This window comes from Carlito syrichta, unplaced genomic scaffold, assembly GCF_000164805.1.
Source record: "Carlito syrichta isolate Samal-C Ts95f unplaced genomic scaffold, Tarsius_syrichta-2.0.1 Scaffold316215, whole genome shotgun sequence".
In the NCBI taxonomy this organism is placed as follows: Eukaryota; Metazoa; Chordata; class Mammalia; order Primates; family Tarsiidae; genus Carlito; species Carlito syrichta.
Window position 1 is genome coordinate 1455474 of NW_007260311.1, and position 26619 is coordinate 1482092.

The following is a 26619-nucleotide window of genomic DNA, read 5'->3' on the forward strand; positions in this document are numbered from 1 at the left end:
TAAGCCCATTATTTGAGTCTAAATAACACAATCAGCTGCTATATTGTATAAGTAGAGATATGTTAGAGGTACTAAAAAATATATACATTTTCATATCCTAACAGGAATTTTTAAAACATAACAATATGGGACCAATCCATATATAATGTTTTCTATAGACTAAGCAGCTATCAGAGTCTGGTTGCTCAGCCTGTCTCTAAGAGTTTCCGGCATCATCATGGAATCACAGAATTCTACAAACTAGGAGGAAGCTTAGAGACATCTGACCAATGGATTTAAACCATGTACTGAGGGTCTTAGACTTTTTCAGAAAGACTGGCAGGAAACAAAGTAGCTGGGGGGTCCCTCTACCCGTTTTAGCCAATGCTACTTTGCTTTTTTTTTTGAGTCAGAGTCTCACTCTGTCTCCCAAACTGAAATGCAATGGCACGCTCACGGCCACTGTAGCCTCGACGTGCTGGATGATCCTTCCACCTCAGCCTTCCAAGTAGGTGGAACTATAGGCGTGCGGGCACCATGCCCAGCTAATTTTTTGATTTATTGTAGAGACGAGGTCTTGCCATGTTGCCCAGGCTGGTCTCGAACCCCTGGGCTCAGGCAATTCTCTCGCCTCAGCCTTCCAGTGTGCTGGGATTACAGGATTGAGCCACCATGCCCAACCACTACTTCACTTTTAATGTGTTGTATTTGGGAATTCTAGGGGAACCTTTTAATATTTTTGATACTTAAAAATTAAAATCTATTCATAATCCAACAATTAGAAAGCAGGGTCAGCACACAACCCAGCTATGATTATCCACATTGCAGTGTCTGTTATATACAGAGCTAGCACGTCTTCCTTTAGTTAACCCCTCTGAGTGCCAGTGCAAAGAATCTGTGTGTGTTTCCTCCCTTCCTTGTTTTTTGTTTGTTTGCTTTGTTTTGTTTTTATAGAGTTGAATTTAAGACTATATAAAAACCTCTCTCTCTCCAGGTGTGCATTTTCTATGTGGGTTTGAGCTGAAAAGTCTCTTGTCAGGTTTTGGTGTTTTCCTCCTAAATATCCCTTGTACTGTGTCCTTCAGTATATTCAAGGCAAATTGGGATCAAATAAACTGTTATTTTCATGACTGTTTCTCTGTAGATTTAAAAGTATTTGGGCAGGGGAATGAAAATTTCTTTATTAACAAGGCTGTATCTAGAATTCAAATTAATTTTGACTATTTGTATTAGAAATTTGGAATTCTGATATAAAAAGTTGGATAATATTACCAAAACTTAATAATAAAAGCATGTTTAAAAAAAAAAAACCAAGCCCAGCGAGTTGGGCTGATAAAGTTATAATTGTAGGGATTGGGTGGTTGTTTCTGTGACGTATTGGGGAAACCGATTATGCATGTTTCACCTTTGGGGTTTAATTACTAGCCAGACAGTGTCAAAAATAGGAGCAAAAACAAACAAACAAAAAAAAGCAAAAGTGTTGCTCTAGCCTGTAGGAGTTAACTAGTAAAAGGGAGTCCTAGAAAAGAGATATAACTCAGAACACTGAAAAAGCAGGCAGCGTGGTTCTTCCTCACAGACTGCTTGAAGTTAAAACTACTGCATATGAGAACCAGGGATCCCTCTGCCTTCTGTGGCCATGTTAAAGGCCATGCTCTGATGCTAGCACCCTGGGCTCAGGGCATGCCCCAGTCCTACAACAGATTCTTAAGGCAAATTTTTGTCATTGAGGCTTTTCTAAGAAGTTTTTTTTTTTTTTTCCCTTTTACTTTCTGTATGCAATTTATCTGCTGAACTTCCCGGAATTTCTATTACGAATTTCAGATATTTCAGTAATACTTTTCTAGGCATAGCTCCTACTAATAGATACTTTGGCACTCTGTAAATTAAGTAAGACAACAACTGTTAGATCACTAGGATAATACAAACGTACAAGCACAGTAATCAAATGGACATATATAAACGCTGAGATGTATAGTGTCACTCTCTCTATTTTGCCCTTTGGCAATTCTGCTTTGAGTTTCTTTCAGCCAGCAAATGAGGAATTAATTCAGTACTGTCATTCTGATTGTCTTGCTACTCCAAGGAAGAGTAGAGCATTTTTGTTGAGAAAAATACTTGATGACGTTTTATAGTGAATAGAGGTGAAGGCAAACATACGAATTTCCATATTTCAGTGAACATCATTCCAGGTTTCACATGCCTTTCTTTTCTTCTGTCTATGAATGAAGCCACTAATCAGAGAGCCTTCTACTGTTTTTTATACAGAATATGGCACTTGCTGGTATTTGTCACTCAGGAACCATGTGCTTAAGAGGAAAATGGCCAAACTACAGACTGGAACCAGTCATGGGCCCAAAACCAACAACCATCCTGGTTCGCCCACCCTGGTGCTAGGTTTGCCTCCTGTTCTGGTGCTCTGTGCAAACATGCCCCTTTTACTCTCATTAGTATCCTGATTTGAATAATTAATTTCATGGTCTTCCTGGTAATAAGTTACATGTTGGAGGCCCAATTTCTGTCTTCATAGTATTTCTCTTTGGCATTTGACACAGTTGGCCACCCTCTCCTTCTTTGCCTTCCGTGACCCAGGTCTTGACTTTGCAGCCTTCTTGAGTGACTCTGACTCTTCGTTTGTTGCCAATGTCCCCTGCATTGCCTTTACTCAACTTGTTCTCTTCTCTCAGCCTCCCACGCACCACCTGGGAGACTTCACCGTTCATTATTTGGGCATCACCTATATTCTCCTGACAACCAAATATCCATTTCCAACCAAGTCCAGCATTTCCCTGGCCCAGAGTATGCTGCCAATAATAACTGCCTAGACTGCCCTTCTTGGTTTTCCCACGGGACTCTAACTCTCAGCTGGATACTACAGTGAGAGCTGCTTTCTTAAGCTGATGATTAGAATCCTTGACATTTTGTGTCTTTGGAAAAATTAGCTAGATTGTTTTTATAAACTTTTATAACTATGTTTTAAATGTTTGTTTTGTTTTAGAATGACAAGATACAAGAGCCTGTTATTTGCAGGCACATATTTGCAAATAACACATTTTGCTTGTGTGTAGTCATAATTCTTGAAAACTAAAAAAATTAGATTGGATATATTTTCTTCTCTTTTGGATATAATGTTGAATATATATGGATAAGTATTTTCCCTTTTGACTTTGGCTTTTAAAGTATTAGAGATATCTGTAAGTGCTATATAAGAATCCTGGTCAGATGAATACAACCTAAGAATCTTCTGAAAGCCAGTTTGAGGCAAATTTTCAGAATTCTAGTTACAGCAGTTTCTCCCTTGACTGGCACTTGACTATCAGTGTCTCTTATGCTTCTAGTCACTAAGCAGCAGTCCACAATGCGTATAAGCTAAACAATTTGTGACTGAGAGTGAAAACACGTTGGAACTACCAGGGCAGTATCAGGCTACGATGAATGACCCATTGGGTAAACAACACATCATGAGCAGTCCCTGCTGAAGCTCACAGAGTCAGTCTTAGAGAATCTCGGGCTCTTTTACTGTTACAGGAGAATATATTTAAATACTTTTTTGACTGGTTTTCTTGAAATAAAAATTGAAATAGTTATCCTTGCTGTCTTTAGTGACCCTGAATTCACCCAAAGCACCTTAGCAAATCTTGAAAGGTTCAGAAAGCACCTCATGAATTGAAGAATGCTTCCATTAACCTGATGTTCATACTCAAGATCTTGCCATTCAGACAGTGGAAAGACAGGGAAGGAGGAACACAGGGAATATGAACTAAGGAGAAGGAGTGTTTTGATTGGGGCAGGGACTGATGCAGTCCAGAGAGAAGCCGCAGAGCTCTTCTACAGAACTGCCTTTGTCTCTTCCCCAGCCCAAAACTTTGCCCTGAGAGTCGTTGATCTTTGCCGGATCAGCACACCTTCCTTCCTCTTCCTTCCCACCTCCCTGAATTCCCTATTTCCATGGTCTCCGGCCCCTCCTCTTACCCTGTTTGATCCCCACCCCACAGAGGTGGACACAAGTTTGGTTTGCTCACTCAGTGGGAGCCAGGAGTGTCTCATACCATATCACCATCTTCTCTTCCCTCCACCCTCTGCATGCAGTGGCCTCACTCCCCTCCCACATGCAGTGACCTGGCTCCCTTCTGCAGTGTCTGTTTCCTACTCAGTCACCCATTCTAGCAGTGTTTGTGAAGAGATCCACACATGGTGCTAAGTGTGGAAACACTGGAGCAACCAAGGTCCCTTCTCCTGCAGAGTTTATATTCAGGGAATGATACAGAACCAAACAATGAATGAAAACAATAGTGGGGAGATAATCCATTGTGTGCACCACAAATGAGCATTAGAGGGTTTGCTGAGAGCTTCAGTATGGCTTCGCCTGGAGGGCTGGGGCTGGAGAAAGAGCTCCGTCTTCCTTCTTGAGGTCTCTGATCCCCTCCTTTGATTGTTTCCAGGTCTTCTAGATCCCCCTCTAACATAGCACTTGGATCCCTCTGCATTTCGTCTCCACTGAAACTGTCCATCTGTCCTGTCTTCATCTTTGATTCTGTCACACGCTGCAGAAGCCTCCAGATGGAATCCGTACATTTAGCCCTATCACTAGGAGCAGTCTTCCACGTTCTCACCAGTTACCTTCTGGAAACACAAGCTTGAGCCTGTTGTAACTGCTTGCTGGTACTGAGAACAAGGGCCCCCTGTAACCCCTGAGGACTCAGGGGTCTAAGAGCCAAATCCTCGGGCATCATCTGGATGTCCCCATCCCATAGCTCATGGTCCCACATTTTCCCACACTGGCCGCCGTCCCAGTGTCTCTGCACTCTGGCCTTTGCGCATGTGCCTGCCCCCCACCCCCATCCCCTAGGCTCCCTGTAAGCTGCTGATAGGGTGTCTGGGTCTCCTGCTTCTTCAGCTGTCGTGAACAGCTTTGGTGTCTTATCCTCTCATGTGGTGGTGACTGTGCCACTCTATGTTGCTAGCCATCCCTCTGTCTTGGTCAGCATTGTCACCCTACATCTCCCCAGTACCTGCACCATGGCACCAAAACAGAACTCCCTCCACCGCGACGTGTTCAGGCAGCAACAGGACCATTATCCCAGGTCCCAGCTTACTGCCCGTTATCTCAGACCACTCAATGCCACATGGGTGAGCCCATGTCCTCCAGGGAACAGAGGCTACAAGGGAGGAGGGGGGATGCAGACACTGGGGCAGAACCATCTGCCCGGGGCAGATCTGCCCCTGTGAGGGAGAGGGGATGGCAAGGTTGAGCAGGCAGGGTTCAGACTGCAGTACCATCGGGCCAAAGCTGCCTGGCAAGAAGTGTACTGGCTGTGCCCTGGCTGGTGGGAATGGGCCTACCGGGGTCCTTTTGGGGAGCCAGCCTCAGTGGGCCTGGACGCACTGGAGGTGGCTGTTAGTTCGTCTCGTGGTGCGATCCAAGTGATGCTTTCTCGTGGGCACCTCATTGTCTTTCTAAGTAACTTAAACTCTGGCCAGTTATATTTTCTTTTGTTCTGTTCATCAAGATCTCACTGTCAAGTGGTAGGATGTGCAATTGCACACAGAACTGGGCTGATTCAAATATCTGGAGTTGCACAGAAAGTTCTCGTTCTGTTTGCTTTTGAAGGAACTGAGGATCACGTAAAGAAGTGTTTGGTGTTTAAGAGCTGAAGCCAGAGATTGGCGTCATGGAGCGAGGATGAATCGCTTGATGTCAAATCGCTCAGCCTCCTGCTCTGGCAGGGTTTCACTTAACATATCCTGGCAAAACAGTTGTTTGTCAGATTCCTGAAAATGTGTCAGTCATCTGCATTGTCTGTTTTGATAGGTTCATGAATATTCAGCAGAATTTCTGCTCCCTGCTTCAGTAGATCTAGAAATCTAAGTGTTAACAAGGACATTAGCATCTCTGCATTGAGTCCTCTTTGCAATATTCCCCAAAAGTGGCTGCCCAATCTTTCCTAACTAACGGGGGATTCATTGCTAGGACGTCATGTTTCCATTTCTGAATGAGCGTTACTAAAGAGTTTACTTCCCTGAAACATATCTGCTATTCCCATGTTGCCTTCTAGAGTCACGTAGAATGAGATGCTCCTTTAAATATTTGTGGACTTAACCCATTCTTTTTTTAAAAATTTTTATTTTAAAATTGTGGGGTACAGTTCAGGGTTAGGTATACAAATATTCATTGTTCAGGTACCCTTGATGAGTTGTGTCTTCCCTTCCCCAGGCAGATATTGACTACTGTCAATCCCACCTATCCGCCCCCCCCATCCCCCACCGCAGTTTCTGGCTACTGTCAATCCTTTGCTTATAGTATTACGGTAGTTGTTCAAGGTCCACTTATGAGTGAGAACATGTGATACTTAGATCTTTGTTTCTGGGAAAGATCACTCAGTATTATAAACTCTAATTCCATCCAAGTTGCTGCAAAGTTCATGATTTTGTTCTTCTTTATGGCTGTGTAATATTCCATCGTGTATATGTACCACATTTTTTAAATCCAGTCCTCTTTTGATGGGCAGCACAGTTGGTTCCATGTTCTTGCTATTGTGAACAATGCTGTGATAAATAAACATGTGCAGGTATCTTTTTTATAGAATGATTTGAGTTCTTCCAGGTATATTCCCAGTAGGGGAATTATGGGATCATATGGAAGGTCGATTTTTAGAGCTTTTAGGAATCACCACACTGATTTCCACAGAGGCTATACTAGTTTACACTTCCACCAACAGTGGAGAAGTGTTCCCTTTTTGCCACATCCTCTCCAGCCTCTGTTGTTTTTTGAGTTATTGATGATGGCCATTCTGACTGGAGTTAGGTGGTATCTCAGTGTAGTTTTAATTTGCATCTCCTTGATGACTAGTGAGGCTGAACATTTTTTCATGTATCTGTTGGCTGCTCGTATGTCTTCTTTTGAGAAGTGTCTATTTATATCTTTTGCCCACTTTGTAATGGGGCTGTTCCCCCCCCATCTGCCCAGCATGCCATACATTATTCCTTTCCTTTTCATGAGCTCTGTGCCTGTGTTAATATAGCCACATTGCTATATTGATCCTACAGGTGAGGTGGCTAGGACATCAAAGGCCTATTGTCTCTATCCTATATTGGCATTTTTTTTCCTTCTGATTGCAAGACATTTATTCATACTAAATTTAATTTTGTTACATGTAAAACATGCTTCAAATATTTTACTTATACAAGATTATTCTATATATCCACAGATGTTAGTTGCATTATATACCAATTTCAGGTGATAGAAACTAAACTATAATGCATTAAGCTTAAAATAATAGTATAAAGCCTAACATTTGTTGAACCCTTCCTATGTATCAGGCACAGTGCTACATATTTTACGTGGGACATTTAATCATCAAAAAAATAAGTATTATTATCTTGATTTCAGAGATTAGGAAACCAAGATTGAATGAATTCAGGTTACTGTCTAGAATGATGGAAGGTCTGAGTTTTTACCCAACTTGCAAAGTAGCAACTTATCTCACCACAGTGTGTGGATATTGGCAGAAACACAAGACTCCTAGATCAGAGACAAAGTGCTTTATTACTCACAGCAACAGCGATGACCAAAGGGTTCCCGAGTCCCACCTCCCACAGGCTGACATGAAGAGTTTGGCAACACCTGTACACACAGTGGTTTGTAGTACAGGCAATAGATGCTGGGCTTAGGAAGGCCAGGTCTCTTACTAGAGCAGTACGCTTGCCTGTTCTTTGCCCAAGAGGTGTACTTCTTTTCATTATGGTGAATGATAAATAAATTTGCCCTTTGCTCTGCAGGAAGACACTGTCTTTATCTTCCAAGGCTGTTTAGTGCTCTAGAAACATCTGTGAAAGGATAATCTAGAATAAAGGTAGTCAGAGCCTCGGCTCACAAGATTACAGAAACACAGAGATCACAGAGACTTGTCTTCTGACAGTAACCTGCTCCAGGTAGTGAGGAATCAATCCAGGCATGTTGACACCAGAACTCAGGCTCTTTCTCTTGCCTGAAGGTGTTTTAAAGATTAGTCATCCTTCCTTTTTAGATTCTTGTCTTCTTTTTAAAGCATCGGTTATTGAGGCCTATTATATGTCAAGCATGGAAGAAGCCAGCATGCACCCAAGGAGCTCTAAGTCCAGCAGAAAAGATGAGTACATTTATGAATGATTGGAATTCAGTGTGATTGGTTAGGCTATATACAACTGGCTATATGAGTATCTGCTCAGTATCTCTAAAACCTCAAGTAACTTTCAATTAATGAAATATACAATTAAGAAATATGTAATTTTCCAATTTCTTGTGGACTAGTTTTAATAATGTTGCCTTAGAATATAGGTATTTCTGTCATGTTTATTCTTTAATAGATGACAAATGTGACAAACTATGAAAGCATCTTGGTGCATCTTCCTGTGCTCATTTAGGGAACCTAAAAATTCTACTAGTAGGCATGCTACTAACTTTCACAGTGGGTATTTATTCTTCTTAGTACTCAGTGGAATCAATCATTGCCTTTCTCTGTATGTACTGACTCTCTTTAAGATCTGATTTTATTTTCTATCACAGTCACTCTTCATGAGATAGAGTAAAAGCATCAGAACCACATGGGTGGGGAAGGAAACCATATTCAAGGTTCTAGGGAAGAGAGAACTGACACAGAATGAAAACTCGGAACCTTGGGGTTTAAAGCTCTTACAACTCCTTGCACGTCTTACCCTTTAAGTACTTTACCAGCTCTTGAAGAATAAAGTATTGCTCAAACATTTAGTGTCAAGACCTACTCCAGCTGTGTGTCTGGGTCTGCCATTGGGTAAGGCAGTCATATGAGATGCCCCAGAGGGACTCTGGTCCGGTACTCAGAGTTCCAGGGGGCCTCCCCCGGGAAGAGGTCTTGCCTGCACATCTAATGTCCACACTCCTGACCTGTGACAGCACAGACTCACAGCTTGGGTGGGACACTTGGATGAGGTATGTGATGAGGAAGTGGAACTGGAAATTGATACTGGGTGAATACTGGAGGCTGCGCTTGTTTACGTGTGCCTGTCCATGAGGGTATGTGTCTGTGTGGACTTAATTGTACATATGCACATGGGTGTATATGTTTCAAGAAAACATGAAAATCTGATGTTTTATTAAACGTGTAAAATTTTTAAAAGTTTAGAAAATAGTAGCCTCTTACACGACATTCTATAATTAAGTTACCTGGTGCAGTTAGTACTACAGGATTCGTGTACTTGTTCCAGATATGCTCTGCCCCTTTGAAATACCAAGGGAAGGCATTTGTTGATCCTCAGAAAAGAAGTGAAGGACAGAAGGATGGCTGTCACCCTTGCTTCGTGCGGGAGTTCTGGGAGCCTGCCTTCTGGTTCTCCTTTGTCCCTTAAAGCTCCTCCGCCAGCAGCAGGCCCACGTCTTGATTTGGGGGATTGAGGAGTTCCAGCAGAAGAAGTGGCCCTTAAACATTCTGACTTAAAGTTCTTCCTTTCCAAACCTTGCTGAAGATGGTTTTAAGGGGGTAGCCGGTTGTGTGTCCAAACGAACCCTGGCTGTCACTTGTCTAATATGGCCATGCCTCTCAGGAGAGTTCCTGGGTCAGGAGTATACATGGTGGTTGACACTTCCACCTTGTTCAAGACCCTGCATTCTCTGTGGGTTCCCGTGTGGCCCCCTAGGAACGACTGTGCTCTCGTGTTCCTGGGTGTGCATCAGGGTGAACTGACACAGGCAGAGGATGCTGATCCCTCCTGATCAGTGTCTGCACCTGGTCCCACATGCTAGCTGCTCTGTGTGCCCACCGGTCTAGAGCCCATCCAGTTCCTTCAAATTTTTTTTTTTTAGTAAAAGGGCAAAATAGTGTTGCCTGTTTAACAAAGCCTTTGAACTCCTTAATAAGCTAATAATAATCTTTTTTAAAGATGGTCTCACCGTTTACACCCTCTTGCAGCTCAGTGGAATCATGCCTGGTACTGTAAGTGGCCCTGACACTGTGACTCATTAGACCTGTGACCCTACTTTAAAATATGTGCCGTGGAAATTTACTGGAGGACTTTACATGTGACCCACATAGCTGCTGAGACAGATGGCACCACCGTTACCTCTGGACACATTAGGTGCCCCTAATGCTGGCCACACCTCCTGTGTCCCATGGTGTGGCCAATGTACTGCCCTCTTCCATTGAGTGTGATCTCAGGTGGGCGCAGGCAGACAGAACCCACTCACTCGGGTTTTGTATTGTGCTGTTTAAAGTATTTGCAGGCCAGGTGTGTGGAGGGAAAAAACTGCTGATATTATTGTCTTACCATGCCATATAACCTCAGGCTTCCATTGCTGGCATTTTACTCAGTATTGCCATTTGTAAGTTAGTTTTTCTCATTCTGCTCATCTCAAAGTAAGGGTTCAAGCCTCACAGTTGGTCTTTTGTTTGATATTTTTTAATCCACTTTAAACTTGATTATCTTGTGTGTATGTTATTTTCTAGGCCTCCAAGCCACACAGATAGTCAGCATTTTATGTTATTGAGTTGGAGCCTCACTCTGTCACCCAGGCTAGAGTGCAGTGGCACACTCACAGCCACTGCAGCCTCAACCTGCTGGGCTCAGATGATCCTTCCACTTTAGCATCCCAAGTAGCTGGAACCACAGGCATGCACCACCATGCCCAGTTAATTTTTTGATTTATTGTAGAGATGAGGTCTCGCCATACTGCCCAGGCTGGTCTCAAGCCCATGAGCTCAGGCTATCTTCTCTCCTCCGCCTCGCAAAGTGCTGGGATTATAGGTGTGAGCCACCATGCCCAGCCAATAGTCAACATTTTAAATAGAGATTTAGGAAAAGGCTAAAAATATAAAGTTTGTAGTGTCTACTGGTAAAAAAGAAAATACACTAGTGTTTTTCGCCCCAACCACCGTAGCATCTAGCATGCCACCTTGGCCCTGCCATGGAGAAGGCTGAGGACGAGTGTGTCCTGGTACAGGCTGCCCTCTCCCAGTACACTAGGTGGCTTCATGGAAGGACCAAGGACCACCAGGCCCTCCAGTCTTCACTGTTCTCTCTCCTTGGCTGCATTCTGTGGTGCCTATCCTAGAAGTTGTTCCCAATCCTAGAAGTTGTTCCCAGAATGGTGATGTCTCTAGGTCCTGCTTCTGGAGCACTTGTCACGGTGGCCTCCAGCTCTCTGATGTGGTCACTTCCCACACTCCAGGATTTCTGCCGGCCGTGGATCTCCTCCTGGTGAAGAGTCACCCAGGACACCGGGGTCCCTGCATACAGCCAGCTCCGTAGGACCAAGCAGCCCTGTGCTCAGAACATATGATTCATTTTAGACACAGAGAAGAAACCCAACCTGCATTGTTGTCAGTGTACACAAGCAGCTGCTGTCATTTGGCTAGGAGCAGATGTTAGGCCTCTGAAAGCTTTGCTGATAATTAAAATACTAACAGTTAGTGTTTTACCCCAGCCGTGGGTTCTGTTTACTGTAAATTTGATTTTAATGTGCCTCTGTGCGGTTACCAAGAGGCGGTTGCTTTTTACCTTCATACAGAAGTGTCTGCAATGAAGACAAATGTCGGTTTCCTCTCATTTCCTTAGGAAAGATACGAAGATACTATAATAGAAAGGAAATATAAACATGCTTACCAACGTGAATGGGATTTTTTTATAGGGTTTGCCAGAAAAAAAAAAAAAGGAAACAAGTTTAGTCTGCCTTGTTAGCCTTTTAGAGTCAACCTTGCTAGAGGCATGCCCTCCAGCGACATTGGCTGGGCTTATTTGCATAATTTTACCTTTTAAGGTGTGTACAACGTGTTCAACTTTTGAAAAATAGGCCTTGTCTCCTGATATTGTATTATCTGAATTGGGAGTTCATAGACTGTCAGAGGACATTTGGGAAAAGGTCATTGGGCTTCCTAATTTCCTGATTCCATAATGCAAAAAAAAGAGTGTCTGTACTAGTTTGTTGCGTCTTTCAGTCAACCAGGTGCAGACTTACAGGCAGCAGATGGGTGCTGTTTGTCTGATATAGTCTGAAGGTCTTTGGGAAGGCCTATGCGGGGCTGACACGCCACAGCTCTTTCCAAGCCTAGATTCCCCCATGCAACTGTGCAGAGCGCTCTCACCTGTTCTCAGCTGTTGTCACTGGGGCTGAGATACGTGAGGGTACCCGAGCAGGGTGAGGTTCGCATGAGAAGAAGAGGCCAGGAGCGTCCAAGGTAGACCCCTTCCCAGTGGCCAAGGCAGACAAATGTGTGCAGAGTGTGAGATGCACCCCATAATGACACGGCACAGGCCCACCCTCTGCCAACTCCCCTTACTTTGTTCCAAACAGGACTTAAGATGTCTGAGCGCTTTCTGCTGGTAAATCAACGGGCTATTTTTAAGTGCTGTTTATGGGTAAATGACAAGATCAGAGTACTTCGCAGTCTAACTTTAAAGTGCCATCTCATCACCCTCTGTGGAATTTGATGACACTGTTTCTGTCACGAGTCCAATTTCCAAAGTGACATGATTGTGGCATCTATCCATGTAGCTCATAGTCTTGTGCACAGCAGAGAAACAGTTAACCAGTGCCCCTCCTCTCCACCCCAAAGCCTGTCAAGATAACCTTAAAGGACGCATTCTTATCTTACTGAGTGAGATTTGTGTGCATAACTCCCATTACTGTTAGATCTTCATGCATGAAAATGATAATATATACCTAAGGGTCTGATATAATGCAAAATTTCTTAGGGTTTGTGACTTTAAAGGTAAAATATTGTCTTTTATTCTTTGTCACTCTTCAGTGCCCATGGAAATATCTAGGCCCACAGAGACTATTCTTGGTAAAGTTAGGAACTTGCACGATTATGTATTTCCAACTTGAGATAAAATTTATTGTGAGTTTTTTCTGAATATCTTAGAATTCTTTTCCAGGGGTCTTATATGATTGTCTTCAGTGGCTACCAATGTTCACTGTAGCACTAAATGGTAATTAAGAAAAAGAGACAAAAGCTTTTGATACCTGAATTTGCGTCCTGCTTTATTTTAAGTATTTCTTCACTAAATATTGCATGATGTAACTTAAGAAATTGTATATTTGAATTTATGGGAAAGAGTTTCTCAAAAATGGTGTGAATTTCAGTTAATTTTTCCAGAAAAGCAGTTTTCCCCATCTCTCCTTGTAAAACAGTGGCCTTTGTGAAGTTGAAGGCATTGGGAAAACTTTACTGTAATTTAACATTTTTCTCTATATGTTTATATGTGGTATATAGAAGATATTTACCAAAGTCCCTTTTAATTTTTACATAGTGATGTATTAACACATCCTTAGGCCAGCTTATGTCACCTGAGTTCTAGAATGACCAAAAACAAGTCTGTGCTCTGAAATAAATCTCATAAGTATAGCTATCATGTTTAACATGCATGTGAAAGACTAAAAATAATTCTTAATTTTGTGTCACCAATAACCTGTTTATTTATATTTTGTGTGTGAATTTTAGTAACACTAGCCAGTGTTATTAAACCTTTAAAAATAATGGAAAGACATAAGGTATTGACCAACCTGTGTTCTTTTAAAAAAAAAAAAAAAGTGAAATTGTCATTCAGTTGCTGGACTATGAGGCTAAGAGGGTATTGTCTCATGTTGCGATTATACCAGATTGCTTCTGTTTCTTTGAGCCCATCAAGTTGCTAAACCACCTGATTGGCATTTTCCCTTCAGGAGCTTGAGGAATTCCACCCTGTTTTGTACAGGAAGTAGCTCCAAGGCAGGGAGTACCCCATAATATGTCCATGGAAAGCACCACTGCTTCACAACCAGATTTGAATGGGAGCTTTGTACTAGGGCATTCTGCATAATGCCAGGGAGTGATTATTGTCTATAAGATGAATAAATTATAGAGCAATTATTAATATCGATTTTACTGGCTAAACTATTGGTGACTGCTATTATAAGAATAATGTATTCCCTGCTTTGAAATTTCTAAAAGGTTATATTTCATTGACTTTTAATTTGTCATTTTTCCTGCTTTCACTTGAAAAACGTATAAGCTTTTGTGACATTAAAATATGGCTCTAATTTATTAGCATAATCTGTTAATATTGTTTCATTTTAATAGACATTAAGTATGATTTCTTAACATTCTTGTTAAAATTACATCTTAAAATTGAAGTCAAGAAAAATTATATGTGGCTTAAGAATCACAATGTCATGTGTGTCCCAAATTTTTATAAGAAAAGTATTATTTTTTAATCGCATCATATTCAAGGTGCTTTAATTATGACAATGAACCAAGCCAGCATTTTCAAGTTTAGTGGCCCCACCAAAATATAAAATCTAAACCACACACCGTGTCTGAGATGTAACCTAGCAGTGTATAAACACTTAGTCCCATTTCAGGAGAAGCTCAGAAATTTAAAATAATTGCTGGCGCATAGCAACAAAGTGGTTTACATAGGATATTAGCACAGGCTTTCGTAGGCACTAGGCGTTTCACCCCACGACATGTCTTTTTAATGCCATCTTTATCTGCTACGTGATGCATGAAATCTACTTTCAGTTTTAGAACTGCTAACAACCTTTGACCCCTTTAGTGGAGACACAATGTGACCTTTCTATTGTCATCAGCTTTCATTCTCCTGAAAATTCTATGAATTTTTATTACAAGTTTTTTTTAAACCAAGCTGAGGCTTCCACAAATGACTTGCCACAGATGAGATGAAGTTGTTGAAGTGGCGTTAGATAAGTTTTACAGCCAGCATGTGTGCTGCCGGGGAGCCCAAGCCTGTGTCCTACAATGTCATACGCCAGTAACTGCTGAGCCTACTATTGGATAAATACATCATTTTATGGAACATTGATTGTTCTATAAACCCAATGGAGTATTATGCTCTATGATCAAACCATTTAGATTGTGTGTAGAGCACAGAAAATGCCATATTCAGGATGGTACTAAAAGTGCCATTTGTGTATTTTATGGATGTCATTACAGGGGAAACTTCTCTCTGTAGGCCCTGTTTACTGCAAAATTTTTTAGTCTGTAATGACATTTTTCATTCACAACGTATGCCTTCAAGAGAGGGGGCCCTTGTTTTATTTTTTTTCATTCGAGTTTACTGCACAAATTCTGTACATTTTAATTAAATGTAAGCTTAACAAAAGCATAAGGTATTTATTCTGTGGGAAAAAATGATGACATTAAGGAAAGAACAGCACACACACGGAAAGGAAGTAGGCAGGTACTCAGCCCTGGTTGTGGCTTCCCAGAAGCACAGCAGACAGCAGAGCAGGAGCCCTGGGCACGGTTTTAGGGTTTTAGGGAGTGCTGTCTCTGCAGCTTAACCCCTCCCTTCCTGCATGCTGGTGCTTGTAATTTCCAACACTGGTGATGTCGGCTTCGGGAAGGACACATCAGAAGGAGCTGCCACTTCATACTTCTGGCTCATTCGAAATCATTTCCCTGAAAACAAATCCTCAGGCACCCCAAAACCCAGCCTTTTCATTTCACCTGAGTTATAAACCTTCAGTGCATCCAGCTCTGAGAAGGGAGTGTAATGTCCTCATGCACATGAACGTGAGGGAGCGAGAAGTGGGACTTGGTGAGCAGGCGCTGGACTGCAGCTCAGCCTCCCGTCGCCTCCTACACAAGCTGCTCTTGGCCCTGTTGGGCACAGATCAGAAAAGATGAACTTTAGGCACACTGGCTAGTAGCTGCTGTCATCATTTCAAAATCTGCCATCTTTCAGAAGTGTCAGCATCATCCAATTATTAGGCTGAGCATCCACACTTCATTCAAGATCTGTGCATTGTGGAATTACAACAGTGACTAAGCAGTTAATGGTAAAACCTGTGCGACATTCCTGTTTGCCAGATACCAGATCCATTTGGCCATTTGCATTGGGGAATTTTACAGTTCATATTTACTAGACAGAGCTCAAAAATGGAAGTGGATGTGCCCAGTAAATCCTTGGTCATAGCCCAGTTAGAATTTAAAGTTACAGTCGAGATTCACATTAGTTTAAATGACACTTGAACTTCTACATAGCTCAACATTAATTCATTATGGTTGAAATGGAAGAATCTTCAGTGGGTGAATCTTTTTCAATCTGATTGAGGCTGTTACATTTTATAGGTGCTATTTTTCAAAGCAGTACTGACAGCACTCGAAGTTATTAAATTGCTGAATCAAAAGATGAACCTGCACTCGCATTTATGAACTCTGATGGACTAGCTGGGCCCATGCGTGCGTGGAGGTTAAGACGTTGGTGCTGTTAAGCCCCATCACACCCTGTGCTGACAGCAGTATTTACCCATGTAGTTTACTTTAATGGTCTGGAAGTGGCTTAACCCACCTCTGGATTCAAATAAATTCAGTACATAGTTCAGAATAGCATAATTATCAGTGCTGCAAGGGATTCACAGAATAATTCGATACCCATGAGATTTTCTGTCCAGTTGCAAAGTAAAGAACGAAATTGCTTGGACTCGAGCACATCGCATTTCTTCCAGAGGCTTTCTAAGAATAGGGTGTATGTTCTTTCTTTCCCATCTACCATAGTTTCTCCTGTTTTTTGCATACTGGCTGTGTGTCCTTTTCTATAATTAAAAGCGATGGGGGAGGGGAATGACTTGAAGGCTGCCCCTTTTTTAAGTCTTATTTTCTTTTATAAGAAAAATTCTTAAAAGTCTTACTTTCTTTTATAAGAAAAATTCTGAATTATACTAAAAGTGACCCTGAAATTAGAGGATGGACAGACACAAATCAAGTTTAGAGTGTAAAGAAGGCAAGCAGAATATTGCATCCTATGTAGAAAAGAAGGGGTGGGGAGAGAAATTGCAAGCATACCAGAGCAAGAATTTGTCAAGTACAGTAGACAGAGATCTCGAGGTCCTAGTGCATGGCAGATTGACCATGCCCAGCTTAAACTCAGGCATAAATGAAGTGTGGATCTGGGAGCTCTATGGTGCTCCACCCTCATCAAGCCTGTTGACCTCTTTGAGGAGAGAGATTTAGGGAGGATCAAAGTTCAAATGATAACCAGGGGATTCGGTTAAAGCAGACAGAAGGTAATTTAACCCTTTCCTCCCAGGATCTTCATGCTTACCCTAATCCCATGCTTATCTTCTGTACTCTGATCTTCCCTGGGGCAGAACACCAGGCCAGGATGAGTGCAGAGTTGTTTCTTTTTTGTAAAGCAGGAGGAGGATAAGGGTGAGGTAAGGAGCTCTGAACCCAGGCACATTCCCTGGCAGATCCACCCAAACACACTGGAGTGGTTCCGTGGAAACCCTCCACATGTGCATGTGACCTCTGGAAAGTCTTCAAGGCCCCCATGGGCAGTTAAACCACCTGCGACTGCTACCAGTAAGCATCACAAAGTAGCCTTCGATAATTGCTTACTTGCTGAGGCATGTAGTTTTAGCTAGCTGCCTGGTTTAGTGGTACCCAGCTGTTCTCCATCCTCACTAGAGAGTGACTAAGAGAAAACAGAGGTGCACTGCCATTCCGAAATTGGTATAGTGGGACTCATGAACATGTTGGACCTTCCAGAAAGGCTGAGTTGGCCTTTGAGACGGATGTGGGTGTTTCCTCTACCTGCTCATGAGGGCAAGGCCAGACCTGATTTGTCCCTGCCAGACACTAGCCTGACCACCTCTGCTTATCCTGGAGTTCCGTAGGCAAAGAATGAGTCTCCTGGGAGTTTCCGTAGGCAAAGAATGAGTCTCCTGGTTGACTTTGCAGGCCTTTTCTTGACTAAAGATTCTGTTTCCATAACCTTTCTAAGAGTCACACTATAGAAAGTTCCCTGATTAAGAATACATGTCAATTAATACTTAAATAGTTAATACTTTCAAATCCATGACCACTGTCCTACAGTATGGATAAGAGCTAGGATATGTCCTCTTGGTAAGTAGGATTTAATAGTTTCTTCCACTCCTGTCTGAAATGTACTCACTAGAAGACAGGCCTCCCTTGTCTGGCGTCTGTGATCAGGATGAACTTGGTATTGAAAGAAATGCGTTTTTGCAGAACGACACCAACATGGTAGCAAAGTTGTTCTTATTTTTAGGGACAATAGCAATAAATACTCTGACAATTCTTCATCTTTTTTCCTCCTTTGGTAAAGACAAAGTATGCTCTTTTTAAAAAAGTGTTCTTTATGGCTGCATAATATTCCATTGTATATATGTACCACATTTTTTTATCCAGTCCAGCTTCAGTGGGCAACATGGTTGGTTCCATGTTTTTGCTATCGTGAATAGAGCTGCAATAAACATTCGTATGCAGGTATCTTCTTTGTAGAATAATTTGAGTTCCTCCAGGTATGTTCCCAGTAGGGGAATTGCTGGGTCATACAGAAGGTCAATTTCTACTTCTTTCAGAAATCTGCAGACTGTTTTCCAGAGAGGTTGTACAAGTTTGCATTCCTACCAGCAGTGTAGAAGCATTCCTTTTCTCCACATCCTCGCCAGCATCTGTTGTTGTTTGGTTTATCTGTTGTTTGGATGACCATTCTTACAGGGGTTAGGTGGTATCTCAGTGTTGTTTTGATTTGCATTTCTCTGATGATGAGTGAGGCTGAACACTTTTTCATGGACTTTGCAGCAACCTGGATGAATTCGGAGTCTATCATACTCAGTGATTTATCATAGAAACGAAGAACAGAGTTCCATATGTTCTCATTCATAAGAGGACCTTGAACAATTATAATGCTATAAGAAAGTGATTGGCAGTAATGGGAAACTGTTGGTGGAGGATGGGATTGGCAATTGAGGGAAACTGCTAGCAGAGGGAGGGGCATACCTCATTAACAGGGGTACCTGCATGATCAATGTTTGTATACCTAACCCTGAATTGTATCCTACATCTTTATAATAAAATTTGTTTTTAAAAGTGACACACATTGAAGAGAGTGAAGTGGAGTGTCTCAAAAAAAAATGTGGGTGCCCTTGAGATGCAGGAACTTTCAACAGAGATCACGTATAGATCATTCTCCTACCTAGGAGGGATGGGGCGATAAGACTGACAGCACATTGGGGATTTAGAGAAGAAAACAGGAGCTCCATTTAAAGACTCCACCTCTGTTTTGTTAAAACAAAGATGACTGTGTCCAGTCCGCTTTTGTCCCGTGGAGTGAAGGAGCAGCAGGCACTTCCCTGGGCTGCAGATGTGAGCACCCCATCCCCCTTTTGCCCTTGCTGGCCTCTTCATGCTGCTGCCAGAGTTTTCTTGGTGGCACAGGTGGCAGCTCAAGCCCTGGCCCTGAGCTCTAAGATGGGCTCGATGTTCTTCCTGCGGCAGGCCAGGGCTTCATTATCCCTCTACCACTCACTTTGGTGTGCAGTTGACAAAGGTCAGACGGTGAAGAGTATGGTGCAGGCCGGTGGGCGGCCCTTTCTAGCCTCTGCAAACCCCAGACCAGGGGATTCCCCAGTTCCCTGTCATGGTCTCGCCTTGTCATTCCTTTCGTGTCTCCTCTCCTGCTCTCTCCTATCGCCTCTGCCCATGTCCCTAGGGGCTTGTCCTGGTATTTTCTAGAGGATCACAGTGTTTTCCCTAGGGAATTGAGGCTGGCATTGAAAGTCATAAATTGTGTGCCTTCCTTTCCTGTTCCACAATTTTCCTACTAAAAACGTTCAACAGTTCCCTCCATCCATGGCCCACAACCCATGGCCCAAGCCCCTTAGTGCAGGGTGTGGGAGGCCTTGAGCAACCCGTGATGAAATGAAGGCTCCTAGAAGCCTGGCCTTCAGCCTTCCGATGCCATGAAGATGGTCAAGCCCTCTTGCCTCTTCCTGGGCTGTTGCTGCTTCTATCTGGGAGACCCTTTATCCTCCAGCCTCAAGAGATGGCTGGAATGCTCTCCCCTAGCACAGGGTCTGGATGAGGTCTCTGGTTGAGATCTTTCCTGAGTATTTTGTCATGTAGCCTGAAGGTGTGGCTTGTCTCTATGGTTGTAATTGCCACTTTGGATTGTATCCAAGTCATTCAGCAAACACATCTTTGTTGAGTGTTTGCTTCGTGCCGCGTACTGTACGAGTCAGAGAGGGACAAACAGGAGGAAGGCAGAGTCCAGGCCCCTGAATCTCCCTGTCTGGTTCTGCACTGTAGACCCCTCTTCGTCTCCCTAGAGCCCCCTGCCCAGTTTTGCACCATCAGCCTCTCTACAACCCCACATCTGTCTGTGCCCAGAACCCTACAGAGTACCACACATGGTGCCAGGCACAGAGTGACTTGCTGTGCCCCGTGGGGCTGCCTTTTCACCTAGGGTGGTGCCTGGCACATAGCAGACGCTCATCAGATATTTGTTGCACTAAACTCTTAGAGCTGTGTTTACTGATGACGTTTTAAAAAATTTAATATGAAAGACTTTTATTCTTTTTGTTGGGTAAACAGATATACCTTATATCATATTTGGTCATTAAAAAAAGATTTTCCTTCAGGTTAGAAGATCCTGCCTGGCTATTTGCTGAACTTTGCTTACCCCGATTGCTGGATCTATTGTTAGAAACACCAAGAGTTGGGGGAGTTCCCATCCCCCAAGGTTCACTAGTGAAGTGCACACTTGTCCAGAGTCCCATGTGGGCAGCTCCCCCCAGAAGTGTGTGTTCTCAAACCTGTGATACCCCATAGCCCACAGGCAGGCATCCATGGAAATGCCAGGCCCGCTAAGGAGCCCACCATCCAGAGCTCCCAGCCCTTCTGGACAGTGGTTCACCACATTCTGTGGGGGCCACTGGCTTCTACAGAGGACTGTCTTACTTGTAAGCCTGAAGTCTTTTTCCTTGGCTCTAACTGGTCCCTGTCTCCTCTAGGCATCGTTTCCAAGTCCTACGAGTGTCGTCTGAAGGGACAAGGTGCTACCTTCGTGGAGACGGACAGCCCCTTCACCGCAGTGGCGCTGGCCGAGGAGGCTGCAGTCAAGGAGAAGCCTCTGCGGAGTGGCAGGAGGCCAGTGCCACCCTCTGAGCAGGTGCAGCAGGTCATCATCATCCAGGGCTATGATGGGGATTTCGCCCTGGATGCCTCGGTGGAAGAGACGGCAGCCGCCACGCTGCAGACGTTGGCCATGGCCGGCCAGGTGGCTCGGGTGGTACACATCACAGAGGACGGGCAGGTCATCGCCACGAGCCAGAGTGGGGCGCATGTGGGCAGCATGGTGCCTGGGCCCATCCTCCCCGAGCAACTGGCAGATGGAGCCACCCAGGTGGTTGTCATGGGGGGCTCCGTGGAAGGTCCCAGCATGGACGAACCCCTGGGTGCAGGCGGCGCTGTGATCCAACAAGTGACCAAGCAGGAGATTCTGAACCTCTCGGAGTCTGGGGTCCCTACAGCCGACGCGTCCTCGGCCCTTGATGCTTTACTGTGTGCCGTCACTGAACTGGGCGAGGTGGAGGGCAGGCCTGGGCCAGAAGAGCAGGGTAGGCCCAGCCACAAGGACGTGCTCATCCAGCTGCCAGGGCAGGAGGCCTCCCGCACAGCCGCTGACCCTGAGGCCCCTGAGATCCAGGTGTTCCAGGACGCCCAGGAGGGCCCAGAAGCCGTGGAGGTGCTGACCCAGGTCATGCGTCCCTCAGCCGTCATCACCTCCCAGGAGCGCACGCAGGTGGCCTTCAAGAAGATGGTGCAGGGTGTCCTCCAGTTTGCCATGTGTGACACAGCCTCAGCTGGCCAGCTGCTCAAGGATGGTGTCACACAGGTCATCGTTAATGAGGAGGGCGCCGTCCACATGGTGGCCGGGGAGGGCTCCCAGATCATCATGCAGGAGGCAGAGGCGCACGGCCTACGGGTGCCAGGTGAGCGTGTGGACCTGGTGGAGTCCGACGGGGAGATCTCACAGATCATTGTGACCGAGGAGCTGGTGCAGGCCATGGTGCGGGAGTCCAGTAGTGGCTTCCCCGAGGGTGCCACACATTACATTGTGACAGAACTGCCCCCAGGCACACAGGACGCAGGTGTGTACTCCCACACTGTGATTGAGGCGGACCCTCAGGAGCTCCTGCAGGCTGGGGCTGCACTGAGCACTGAGGCCGGGGCCCCGGGCGGGACAGAGCAGCTGACCAGCATGGTCATCTACACCCAGGAGGGCTCACCAGCTGCGGCAGTGATTCAGAGCCAAAGAGAGAGCAGCGAGCTCCAGGAAGCGTGAGATAGCACTTTGGCATGTGCACAGGGCACATGTGGGAAGACCTAGCTCATGCGGGCACTGAAGGCCTGGGCTTCATTTCATTTGTCAACCTTCAAAACAGTGAGGATGTGACTTCCCATGAGCACTAAGTGTACACTCCCCACGAGGTGACACCATCCACCAAAAAAGCCCCCACCAAGGACACCATGCAATGGGCCTGGGAAGACAGTAGCTGGGTGCAGGGACAAGGGCTGGGCCGGCTGATCAGGCCTGCTCACTGTGAGCCCTTGCTGGTAGCCCCTCTGTCCTGGCCATCATGCTGAGGAGAAGCCAAGTGTCATCTGGTTTTTGTTTTTCTCTCACAAGTGTTTTCCCATCTCAGTTATCAGAAGACTGTGGCCCATGGTGGAAAAGTGATAAAAATGTTTCCTGTGGCTTGGGGCACATCTGCTCTTGCAGTCTAGCATGTAGCTGCTCTCAAATTTTATTCTATATTTTGTTTAAAAAATGCAGCTACAACCATTACTGTCTTGAAACAGTCTACTCCCATTCATTCTTTTGATTTGAGTCACAGTGTCCCCAGACCAAAGGACGCCTGGTAGTGCATTTCATGTAGGAATTTCCTCTCCTCAGACATTTAGGTGTATTCACTGCTCTGGTCCCATTCTGCATAAAAGACGTCTTCTGAAGTCCATGGTTGAGAAAAGCCTTGACGTTTGTATTCAATTAAAATAGATCTTGGTTAAGGCAACCCAATGCTTCTAATTTTGACTTAGTTTCATACAATAAAAGTCTATATATGAAATGTGCACTCTGGAAGATACTGTTCCTATCAATATTTTGCTTTTTATAACAAATGTTTGTCGTACTGATACCATTTTTGTAGGATTGATATGTGACGTCAATCTGATGAAGCTGACACTAAACATGAACACACCGCAGCCCTGGCCTCGACTGCCATCATCTGTGTTGTGTGTGGCTTCACTGTAACCATTGATGCAAGTTTATGTTGCAATACTTTGTTTCTTGATATGATTGCTCTTACTTCTGTTCCAAAATTGTAAAATAATCCCCTTCCTCAAACGCAAAGGTTGTTTTTGTTCTGTTTTTCTTTGAAATAAAATTATCGCATTAAACGCTAATGGTGGCTTGTTCTTTTCAGCAGCCAGCGCGCAGCTGTGATGCCAAGGGAGCCCTGGCGGCCTTGGCCGGCAGCCTCTCCCCCACCCCCTCCGGATGATGCTGACTCCACCATTGCCCCCGCAGCCTAGTCCTGTTTCTGAATGTTTGGCAAATGATCCAGGCATGTTCTGGTGACAATAACATATTCTAACATGGTTAGCATCTAAAATCATAGCAAGCTGACATGAGAGGAATGGAGAGCAGTGCCTTCTTTGTTTCAATGGGAGCCGGGGTGGGAAATCTCTCCCTGGAGAACATGTACCAGCCTCACTGGGATGCTGAACTGTGCTCTTCCTGATGCGCTGCCTGATGTCTCAGGTGGCTTTGAGTCCTGTCCATTCTAGGGCCACCACCTTGCTCACAGCCACCCCTCCAAAAAAATACAAAATGAAAGGTAAAGTCTCAAGGTTGACACTGAGGTCCATAATTAGCTAGTGAGACTTGCTCATGTTTCTTAAAAAATGGCAGGGCTATTCTGTTCTTCTTTGACACTGTCTCCAGCAAACAGTGACAGGATCAACTCCCGTTTGTTACCAGGATCAAGGTGACCTTTACAAAGTGATGGCCCTCTCCAGGCTTCTCATACATGTTTTAAAAAGATGGGGGGGGGGATGTTTTTCAGTGGAAATATTTCTTCTTGATCATTCCTCCCGTGAGCGGTAGCCCCGCAGTCTTCGGCTCAGATGCTAATTCCTACCCGTGCTTAGTCCTGTATGGCTAACCTTTCTGTTACAGTCCAGGGTGTTGACACTGACATGCTGCAGTTTACCGTTTGTGATTTATTTAGGATAAATATGTCTCAGGTGGCATTTAATCCTTCATAAAACCAGTGTAGCCTGCAGTGTCAAACCAGCAATCACGTTGTATGCACAATGAAAAGAGCAGGCCTTTGCATAAAAAAATTGTACAGAAGGTGTTTCTAGGCTCAGAAGGATTGCAAAGGTTTCACTAAGCTATTGTATCCTGTAATTACCTATAGAGCTAGGTTAATGTTACCTCTCTTTCTCTCTCATTACACAACTATTGGAATGCAGGGGGGTTGAGAAACACATACACAAATGTATGCCACAGAATAATGAGGCATAGCGGGTTTTGTGAGTAGGGGACATCCATTGCAGCATGGATTGTCTATAAAGAAGACACAGGCGAGCATGTGGCTTTCCTAGTGGTTTTTCCCAGAGAGTATGATAGAACTTTGAAGAAGCAAATGAAATTTTTTCTGGGGACTGCTATCCAGGAAGGCCACATTTTTGTTAAGCTGCAGCCAAGTAAATGGTTGAGGTTCCAGGTCGTTTGGCCTGCAAAGAAGATAAAGTTGCCCAAGTCAGTGCACAGAAACTCCCATGGCAGGAGGGAAGGATCTCTAGACATAGTGGACAATTGGTGGAAGACAGCAGTTTCCATACAGAAAAGGTTTTAGCTGCACAGGGTCACTTTCAGGAAAGTGTGACTCAAACAGCCTCGTTCTGGGAAGCCTCGGGCCTCGCTGAACAGCTGGCCTCAAAGAAGGAGGATGCTCACCTTAAACATCCCCACTCTCACCCCAGCACAAAACTAGCAAACCCACATCACCTGGGGCAGAGAACATCCTTTTTGCTACTTGGTTTGCTTTGAAGAACCAAGCAAAGGTGCTGAGATTTAGCGCTGAATATTCCATTGTCATTTATCAGCTCAGTTCAGAAGGGGGGACCCCAAAGTGACAAAGAAAAACAAGAGCCAGACAGTGGCTGCGGAGGCAAACCAGACATCAGACAGCTGCAAGAGGGGGGAAAAGGTCTGGTACAGAACTGGGTTCAGTTCTGAACACAGAGCAAGTGAGGATTTCCAGCTGAGGAGTGAATGGGGTGGGTGCTGGTAGATGGAAGATTTCTTCAAGAAGGAAGAGAGATTCTGGCTGAGCCCATCTGACAGGATTCTTGCTGAAGGCAGGTCAGGGCCATCAGACATCACATGGCTGGGGGTGGGGATTGCTAGGGGGAGGTAAGAGGATGAGAAAGCCACATTGAAATTAGATCATCAGATATCAAGGGTGAGATGTAGGGAGAGTGGGGAGTCCAGCTAAATGGACTTAGCAGGATTCTTGCTAAAACTAGATTTTACAAGGAAGGGCACATGGCCTGGGGGAAGGTTCAGACCAAAGTGTAGTCAAGCAAAAAAAAAAACCTTGTTAAAGTACTAGCAGGCAGGCAATGAGGGGATCACCTTAGGGCACAGCAAGGCCTGTTGCAGGCCAGGTGGCGCCAGCCCACCATGCCCCAGAAAGGGCAAGGACCTCACTACCTGGCAGCACAGCATCTGGAAGATTCTAGGGCCAGCGGACAGCATTTGTACCTCAATTCTATCATACTTGTTTTCCTGAACAAAAAAAATGGCATAAAAGAAGCATTCACTATGAAGCAGCTTGGAATTGTAACCAGAGTGGGTTCTAGAACGAGAATGAAGGAACAAGAAAGGTCATTCATTTAGCAAACTAAAAAAAGAGCTGTAAGTTTTCACTTCTTTTACTGTTTAATATTAGCCCATAATTTAAGAGCGCACGCAGCTCACTTAAGCAACCTCCTCCTGTTCCATCTTGTTGAAGAATACAATTCGTTTTCTACTCCTCTAGGGTGATATCATTTTACATGAAGAAAAAAGTTAGCTCGCATGGCAGTTATACGTTTCGGAAGCACCTTCTAATCAGGGATTGGTGATTCATTATTAGCTTCAGCAGGCGATCCATCTGACATGTAAGGGGAAAAAATTAGCAGCTGTCACTGCATGATGAGTTAATTTCCTGATGGGCCTGACACTGAAAAGCCATTTGGAGACATGGCAAAGGCTGACGAGAAAACCTGGCACTGCTTTATAATTGGAGATAAAGAAAGGGCAGAGAAACAGGCCTGGGAGGGTCCACAGACCGCAAGTTGGGGGGTGGGGGAGAGGGTGCCTGCATGTGCTGGGTGGCTGTGGCCGTGGCCTGAGGCCGTGGCCCTGGCTGGCTGCGTCCAGGCTTGGGGTGGTGGCTGTTTCCCTTAGAGAGACAGGAGGTGGCACAGGGGCCTGACATTCTCCTGGAGAGGCGAGAAAGAGATGACCTTCCTCAGATGGTCCCCTCAGCAATTTTCATAATTGGAGCTCAGGATTCCAGTTGGGGAATGATTTTTTATTATCACGAGAAAGGAACCCCATGAAATAAGTATTGTGGAATATCAGGCGGGGAGGCAATGGAGCGGGCATGTGGAGGGTGGCACTCATGAACGTGAGCCTGGCATCCCTTGCCCCCGTCTTGAACTGCCTCCCTAGGGCATCCATTGCAAGTCCAACAAGGTGGGAAAAAAACACTTAAAAAATCGTGAAGATGGAAATTAGAAACAGAGAAATCAGAGTATAAAACTG

At 44.5% G+C, this 26619-nt stretch overlaps 1 protein-coding gene across 1 annotated transcript in view; it reads left to right on the top strand.

Annotated features, from left to right (window-relative positions):
• The window catches only part of ZNF407 (zinc finger protein 407), a 481202-nt gene extending 458001 nt beyond the window's left edge, over window positions 1–23201 (top strand). Inside the window, exon 9 of the mRNA XM_008073939.1 lies at window positions 20747–23201. Coding sequence (XP_008072130.1) covers window positions 20747–22080 — 1334 coding nt within the window. The 3' untranslated portion in view covers window positions 22081–23201. The remainder of the gene's footprint in view (window positions 1–20746) is intronic.
• Window positions 23202–26619: the final 3418 nt, after the last annotated feature.